This window comes from Geotrypetes seraphini, chromosome 13 (assembly GCF_902459505.1).
Source record: "Geotrypetes seraphini chromosome 13, aGeoSer1.1, whole genome shotgun sequence".
Lineage (NCBI taxonomy): Eukaryota > Metazoa > Chordata > Amphibia > Gymnophiona > Dermophiidae > Geotrypetes > Geotrypetes seraphini.
The window spans coordinates 53,163,057-53,171,991 of NC_047096.1; the positions used below are offsets into that span (position 1 = coordinate 53,163,057).

The window sequence follows — 8,935 nt, forward strand, 5'->3', positions numbered from 1 at the left end:
GCAAATCTAAGCGGTTTACAATAAAAAATTTAAAATAAAACAAAAAAACAAACTAAATAGAATAAGAACAGAAAGAAGACAAAACATAAAGGAAAACAATTGAGAACATGGGGAAAGAGGGAATCAGGGATTACAATAAAAATAAAAAGGTTGGGGAAAGGGATGAACAATGTGGTAAGGGATGTCAATACCAGGAAGAGCTTAAGTGTAGTATGACTAATAACATAAGCAAACCTAACACTGAAAGGGGCAGAGGGAGCATCATTAAAGAACACCATGTTCACATATTTGTGAACTTTATTGGATGGTTGCTTCAAGAAATTTCACATAGGACAGTGGTAGCTCTGACATTATTGATGCAAGAAGGACCTCTGCTGGAGACTGAGGCTCTGCCTCTCCAAACTTAACAATACTGTAATTGGAAGCCCCTCATCCTAAAATTAGATTTCACCATCTTGTATCCCCTTTAGCCTAAAAGCATTTTCACTTGTAGGGCATTAGCCTTTTGAGTCAGATTTATTTACATAGAGATGAAGAACTGTGTTTAAAAAGATGATTAATCGTTTCTCCTCAAAAATGATTTCATGTCATTTTTCTCCAAGTGGTTTCCATAGCAACAAAGAGAACCCAGCTCCCATAGGATGAAGGCATGCTGTGGGTTCGCTGGGCTTCTGCAACTCACTGCTTTCTCTCTTTCTGTATCAGTTCTTGATATCTGTCATGAAAGAAAACATTTTTGTGATTTCAAAAGTACACACAGAAAGCATGATGCCCCCTGCCTTATGTCAACTGAATGTTTTGCAGTGTTGTTTTATTTTCAGAAAGGTCTCTGGTACATGTACCTAAACCTATGTGCATACACTCAGCATCCCCTGGATTCTATAAAGTTGTGCACCCAAATTTTCAACTAGCATACAAATTTGGGCACATAAGTTATAGAGAAGTGCCAGTTGCAGGCAAAACTTAATTGTTAAATTAAAAGCCAATTGGCCTGAAGTGCCAATAGTAGCCCTTAAGTGGCATTAATTGATGCTAATTGACACTCATTTGTAGTTATGCTCATAACTGCACTTAAGATCTTTCCTATCATCTCAACAAGTTTGGTGGAAAGAATTTAAAGCTACCTTTGAATAACAAGGACCTCTTATCTGGAACATACTGCCAACATATTTAAGGCAACTCACCACTTACCTAGACTTTCAGAAGAAAATAAAGATCTATCTCTTCTCTCTATAGCCAACCTCCTATCCTTTGCCTCTTCCATTTAGCAACCCACAAGATCTGACTTTAAAAAAAAAGTAACTTCAAGAGCTTGATTTAATTCTTATTGTAAACTGCATGGGTTCCTTATAGAGAGTTGCGGGATATATGACACTACTACTACTATTTATCATTTCTATAGTGCTGAAAGGCATACGCAGCGCTATACATTTTAACATTCAATAGACAGTCCCTGCTCAGAAGAGCTTACAATCTAATTTGGACTGATATACAGGACATCTCGGGATTGGGGAGTGCCTGGCTGAAGGAATGATAAAATGGGTATAGCTATCTGACAGTGAGTTAAGAGTTGAAAGCAGCTTTTAAAAAGTAGGCTTTTAGCTTGGATTTGAATACTGCTAGAGACAGAACATAACGTATTGTTCCAGGCATACGGCGTGGCAAGAAAGAAGGGATGGAGTCTGGAGTTGGCAATGCATTTAGCAGGCAGCAGTGAGCGTTTTTCTGTCTACCGCTGGCATAATTCCAGAATATTCAATGCCGGGCTCTGACACTGAACATCTGGGGGAGAGGGGGCGTTGAGCCGGCTAACATATGGTTAAGTCAATACTCAGCCCTTGACTGCATAAGCCAAACCACTTACAGATAGGACTGCTATTTATATGGCCTGATTTAAGCGATTACCTTATACGGGTGAGGGGCTGAATATCAGCACTTAACTCGACTCCACCCTAGAATGCCCAAAGTTAGCTGCGTTTGAATTTGGCGCTAACCAGTTATCAGCAGAGGTAGCCGGCTAAGTGCTGCTGAAAAATGACCAGATAGCCATGAACAAGTGATTTAACTAGTCAGAAGCTGTTTCTGGCTGATTAAGTCATTTTGAATATTGGCCAGTTAGTCCCTAAATGCTATAGCTTGCAACTACAAATGAGTTGTGCACATAGGTAGATCAAGGGCATGTCTCATAGCTGTGTGCATAAGTTAAATAATATTATCCCATACACTTGCAACTGCCAGCTTTAGGTGTAACCATTTACACCAGCCTTTGACATGGCATAAGTACTCACGCCTAAAGTTAGGCGGGCACACATTCCAGTTTATCCTCTATTCTAAAATAGCAATCTTGTGTGCCATTGCTACTACTACTACATTTGATTCCCATAGCACTGTCAGACATACGCAGTGCTATACATTAAACATGTAAGAGACAACCCCTGCTGAATAGAGTAATTAAAACAGACAAACAGAACAAATAGGGGTTAGGAAATTTCTCACAGATTGAACTATGAAACAGACATGGGTACTTTATAAGTGAGTGGGAGTTATGAGCTAAAAGTAGCCTTGAAAAAGTGGACTTTTAGCCTAGATTTGAATACTCCAAGAGGTGAAGCTTGGCATACTGACTAAGGCTGTCTGTTCCATGCATATGGTACAGCAAGATAGAAGGGAGTTGGTAGTAGAGGAGAAGAGTACAGATAAGAGAGGCTTACCTAATGAATTAGCACCCAAATTTTCCTGCCTAATATGTGACACACTTTCTTGAATCTCCCCTCTATTCTTAAGTTTATCTAACCTTGGTTGGAGGTATTCTTGGGAGTGGGATTTCAATATACAGTGGTACCTTGGTTTGCAAGCATAATTCGTTCCAGAAGCATGCTCGTATATCAAAGCGAGTTTCCCCATAGGAAGTAAGGGAAACTTGCTTGATTGGTTCCCGCTCCCCACCCACCCGAGGCCATCGGTGCTGCTCACTTCCACACCCACCCACCCCCGAGGCCACTGGTGTGCTTCCACCACCCCCCACAAAAGAACTAGCATTGCCCTCCTGCCCAAACCCAAACCCTTACCTCAATCTAGCACCAGCACGCAGCACCAACCCACAGGTCGTGCCGAAGATCTTGCAGATCCTGCCTCTTGCCGCTGGGCTGGGCCTTGAGTATCTGCACATGCTCAAGGCCTTCTGGCTCCCGCTGTCCCCAAGAATCTCAGAGAGAGTGAGAGCCAGAAGGCCTTGAGCATGCACAGATGCTTAAGGCCCAGCCAAGCGGCAAGAGGCAGGATCTTCAGGCACCGGCACGTCCTGTGGGTTGGTGCTGCGTGCCAGTGCCAGATCGTGATAAGGGTTTGGGTTTGGGCGGGCGGGCGGGCGATGCTGGTTCTTGCAGGGGGGGGAGGCAATGCCATTTCTCAGGGGGGGGGGATCGCATATCGAGTCAATGCTCGGTTTGCGAGGCACGATTTGCTTGAGTGTTTTGCTCGTCTTGCAATACACTCGCAAACCGAGGTTTGACTGTATATACATACAGGTGAATACTTAAGTACTACAGTGTTCATTGAAAATTCTGGCCTCAGCTTTTAAATAATCCAAGTATATTTACTAGATAGGCAGCAAGTGCTGACTGTAATGGTCACAATACAAGTGGTTTAATTTACATAGAAACATAGAAACTTGATGGTAGATAAAGGCCAAATGGCCTAACCAGTCTGCTCATCCACAGCATCTACTATCTTTTCTCCCCATGTGCATGTCCCACGTTTTCTTGGATTCAGACATAGTCTTTATCTCCACCACTTCCACCAAGACACTATTCCACGCATCTACCATCACTTCTGTATAAAAGTATTTCCTTAGATTACACTTGAGCCTATCACTTCTTAACTTCATCCCATGCCCTCTCATCCTGGAGCTTCCTTTCAATTGAAAGATTGGCCTCATGACTATTTATGCTATATAGGTATTTCAACATCCCTATCATATCTCATCTCTCCCATCTTTCCTCCAAAGTATACCTATTGAGAGAGCAACTTTTCTGTCCAAACTTAAACCACTTAACTTTGAATATGGCTGATGTATGCATAACTTCCATCCCCAGCCCGGCCCATTACTGTTCAGAAAGTGCCTAGGTGGTCAGAGGAGATATTCAGTGACACTGCCTATTAAGTGTCACTGAATACTCCCTCCCAGCCTGCCTAGCGTGTCTTCCTTTGCGTCAGGAGGCAGCCTGAGGAGAGATTAGTATTAATCATAGTCGGGATTGTGAGATACAGGAGTTGACAGCTATGTACAAGATATAGGGATCTAAAGCTGAGAATGTATGAAGAACCTGTTTCAAAAGCTTCTCTAAACCACAGATAGTCAAAGGCTTAAAAGCTATCCAGTTAGCCATCAAAGACTAAGACTTTTCTATTCCTTCTTCTCTTATCGAATCATCATCCTCTTCGAAATACAAAATTGAGTTAGAGAGCAACAGGAAAGAGTCTTGCAACTTATTAACTTTATATGAAAAATGCATAGCCAGTTGATCCGCTGACACTGTAGAGCCTCTATGTCCATCTAATTCTTTAATTAAAAAGTGGTTTAAAAGGACAGTTAGTTACTAAACTTCATCAAGAATTATACATCATTGCATCATGCATATAAAAGATTGTTGGTTTAATCTAATCGATATTCCGAGTACAGCTACCATGTTATTACCATTAGTTGTTTATTTCAGTTTTAATTCTGCAGAAGAAAAAGGTACTGGAGTTAAGAGTTGGAAAACCGGACCTGAACTATATCTCACAATAATAGACTTCAGATTTGTTCCTTACTGATTCATATCTTCAGTGCTTTATTTAGCACCATTATAGTTCAAGACAAGTTGTATAGACACACATGGACTGAGACTTTCTCACAAGTACTGGTAAAAACAGTGATGTGCCTTTCCCTTCCCTAACTACAATATTGCATGTCTTTGATAAATATACCCGTGGAAAAAGCATGTACTCTGATTCACTGAATGGAAAAAAAAAGAACAAGCAGGGGCGTGGGAGGTTGATATTCAAAGGGTTTGTCTCACTAACTTTTGGAGACAGCCAGAAAATACACAAGATTTGAATATTCTACCCCCAAACTCCCTGTCTAAATTTTATCTAGCTAGCAAAAAAAAAAAAAAATTGGCTAGATTAAAAAGTTGGTTTAGAATCTTTCTCAGGGCATAGCAAAAGCTTATCCCCTCAGTGGTGGTGTTAGTATTCATTGGATAAAGATAGACTGGCAAATCAGTCCCATCCTAAAATTATTTGGATAACTCTAACTGAATAAGTTAGATGGCAGTCCTGCTGACCAGCTTGCAGAGTATTGCCTCATGAGGACCAACAATGAGGGTTTGAACTGCATAACAGCATGTTTCATGTGGATAAAAGGAGGCTTTGACTCAATATTATAAACATAATCTGATGCCCCACAAATACTTTGCTTATCAGAGCTTTAGAAGTGCTACTGTCAGCTCAAATTAGTAACATAAATGTACAATGAAATCAAGGATGTTTTCCGGACGCTAAGGGGCTGATATTCAGCAGGCAGCGTGTGTAAAGCTTGGTGCCTGGGCCGACCCTGGATATTCAATACCAGGCCATTTCTGGTAGCCAGCATTGAATATTCAAGGTTTTTAAAAGGCAGCTAGCTAATAACTGCTTAGCTAATATTCAGCACTAAACAGCCATCAGCTAACACGTAAAGATAAGATCGTTATTTATGCAGTCCTATCTGTGTGCTAACCTTGGCTGGTTAATGCTGAAAATTGAGGCCTATATCATATCTGCCCCCACCCCGGAACGCCCCAGGATTGCTCACTAGCCAAAGATTTTCAGCCAGGATAATGCTGAAAATGACTGAGACACAAGTTAACCAGCTGGTGGCTGTTGATGATCAGTTAACTCGTTCTGAATATTGGGGGAAGCCACATCTTAACATACAGTCCTCTTATGTATAGCAAATTTGTTTTCTTCACTGCTGATGTCATACAATATACACATATTTCTTCAGAAGCAAAAAGATTTGCATATGTAAGAGAGAAGCATATGCTATTGATGACATCACTAGTATACCTTGCTCTTTAAATTTATGTGAGTTGGATGAAAGAAGTGACCACGGGGGACCCTTGAAACAGCACTTGTTGCGAAACGTCAGGTCTGCCTCTTCCAGGTCAAATTAGTTGAAAAAGATAAGTGACTTTAAAAAACAACATTGAAATGTATGAACTAACAAATGAAATATACACTTAGAAAAGTTTATTTTAAAAAAAGTTTAACATTAAAATCAGTAGGGCCAGTGACGATGCTACATGTAATTTTTCCTGCTATGCAAAATTGTTAAAGCAGTGGAGTGGTGGTGCTGAAGCGCAAAGATCTATCTTCATAAGCTGATATAAAGTGGGTTATACTTGGAATATGTATAATATCGTGATATTGGTCAGAGTTCCAGGTATATTGAAAAATAAAAGTAACATCATTATTTTTGATCACAAGCATACAGCATGGCTTTATTATATAGTTAGCCAAACTATATAATAAAGTGTTACATAATATTCTAAAACTGGAAAATGTTTTTCCACTAACTATACTGATGGCAGTTTTCAGCAGTCCTGTGAGTAGTAAAATTCTTTACAAACAATTAGCCAGATCATTTTAATTGGATATTCAGTTGGAATTATCTGGATAGGTTATCTTGATAATTTTGCCTGGATAACATTAGGGCTGCTATATCAGTGGCTTGGCTTAGCCAAATAACCTTTCATATTCAGAATGCTTCCGGACATGCTGTACTCTGGAAACACCCCCAGCACCAAAGTTACCCAGACAAATACATTGAATATTTACCTCATAACTGTGTTGCTATTAGAGAAAATCAGAAACATGATGATCGATAATCGTGATCTACCATTCTAGCTTCATTGGATGACAATTGTGATTCATAGTAATTAAAACCCAGAAAATCAGGGAAGGAGTCTTTCATTTTTTTAGCTCAAGATCAACTTGTCAACTTGTCACAATCAGTGATAGTAAGCCAATAAATCACCCAGATAATGGAGTGGGGATAGCATCACAATATTTAGTCCCTATCAATTTGCAGCTGCTGTCCACAACCCATATGATTGCAGTTTGAGTTGACAATCATTTTTTAAGGTTTAGAGAATGATATTAACATCTTCATTTGCAATGTTCTATATTTTCTAGGATCCCACCAATGGATATTACAGCGTGAACACCTTCAAGGACCACCATTCTACCCCCACTATCTCATTGTCCGGTTGCCAGCCAGACCTGAGAGCCTCTAACAAGCAAAGGGTACCAACAGGCATGTCTTTCACCAACATCTATACCACACTGAGCGGGCAGAACCGGCTCTATGACTATAGCCAGCGTTTTGTGCTGGGCATGGGCAGCAGTTCCATTGAGTTGTGTGAGCGTGAGTTCCAGCGGGGTTCCATGAGTGACAGCAGCTCCTTCCTAGACACCCAGTGTGACAGCAGCGTCAGCAGCAGTGGCAAGCAGGATGGATATGTGCAGTTTGACAAAGCCAGCAAGGCCTCAGCCTCTTCTTCCCACTACTCCCAGTCTTCATCCCAAAACTCAGACCCCACTCGTCCCCTCCAGAGGCGAATGCAGACACATGTCTGATAGTTCTTCCTATCCTTGGGAAGATGGATAGAGGATGGGGAAGGGAAGAGGGATAAAGGAAATAACACTAGTTACAATGAAAAGAGGCTTTGGAAAGGCAAGAGAGGCCGTGACCTAGCACTGGAGAAGAGATTGATATTAATTCCACATGTTTAAGACAACAAGGAGAGAAGAATTTATGAAGCACTTTTTGCCCCTATTAGAACTACAAGCCATGGATCATGTGAGAAGAAATACTGTGTTGTGTTATTTAAGATATTAAATAATTAAAGAAAAACAAAGACTTTGCACCTCCTGCTAGGATGATAGAAGCCCCATGACAGAGAACATTTTGTCTGGGGTTATTGGTAAAGAGTGTCTATAACTGAAGGCAAATTAGCATTAAGCACAATATCCTATTTTCCTAGCATAGTACCTGGACCCTACAGGCTTGGGGTTTTGGAAAGCGGGAATGAGAAGTTGGAGGACAGATGTCCAGTTGTACAATACATGTTCATACCAGGCATATAGCACAGATCCTGAACATAGAAGGACTAAGAGAATAACACATCTCTAATCATTGCACAGACGGGGTTCAAGGGGGAGGAGGTATGAATCTTGAGTTCAACAAGCACTCCCAATTTCATTTGAATCTCGTGAGAGCTTTGTTTGAACCCAGGAGAAAAAACTGAATTCATAGAAATAAAATATAAAATGGGTGGGGGAGGGGGGAGGGAGACATTGTTTCTGTTACTTATTGATAGTCATTCAAGCTTTAAAAAGAAAAACAAATGACTACTTCCGGCTAGAAGTGATGGCAGGTGCTAGAGAAGAAGAGTCACAACTAGCGATCCACTGATGGTATGTCCCTGGATCCCAGGGACAAATTCTACCTGCCTTCCTCAAAACACTTGACATCATTCTCCTAGCCTTATAGGTTGTTTACATCTTTAAAACAAATCAGTTCTTTGGCTGGATTTCCTACAACCTTTTTGTCATCCTGGACCTGGTTCTACAACTAAAGAATTAATTTGATTTTTTTTTTTTTTAGGGCTTCGCAAAGCATATGCAAGTCTCCTGAAAGAATGTATCATTTTGCCTACTTAGTCTGTCTGTAAACCCTTCCCCTTGCTTTGTGGAACTGTAAAATTGTTGACTTAGTTGACACAAGAGAGTGAAGGAGATGGGGAAACCATCACCTGTAAACCAGAAGCATTTACTGCAAATCTTGTTCTGTTTTCTCTCCTTTGCTGGGTGTTCTCAATATGCATAAAATATTGCCTTCTTCACAGTT

General features: G+C 40.6%; 1 protein-coding gene across 4 annotated transcripts in view; it reads left to right on the forward strand.

The window, feature by feature from the left end:
• Positions 1–8,353, forward strand: part of KIRREL3 (kirre like nephrin family adhesion molecule 3) — a 1,600,598-nt gene extending 1,592,245 nt beyond the window's left edge. For all 4 annotated transcript variants that reach the window (XM_033917922.1, XM_033917923.1, XM_033917924.1 and 1 more), the window contains one exon: positions 7,219–8,353. In XM_033917922.1, the coding sequence (XP_033773813.1) occupies positions 7,219–7,662 (444 nt within the window). In that variant the 3' untranslated portion in view covers positions 7,663–8,353. The remainder of the gene's footprint in view (positions 1–7,218) is intronic.
• The last annotated feature ends 582 nt before the right edge of the window (positions 8,354–8,935 follow it).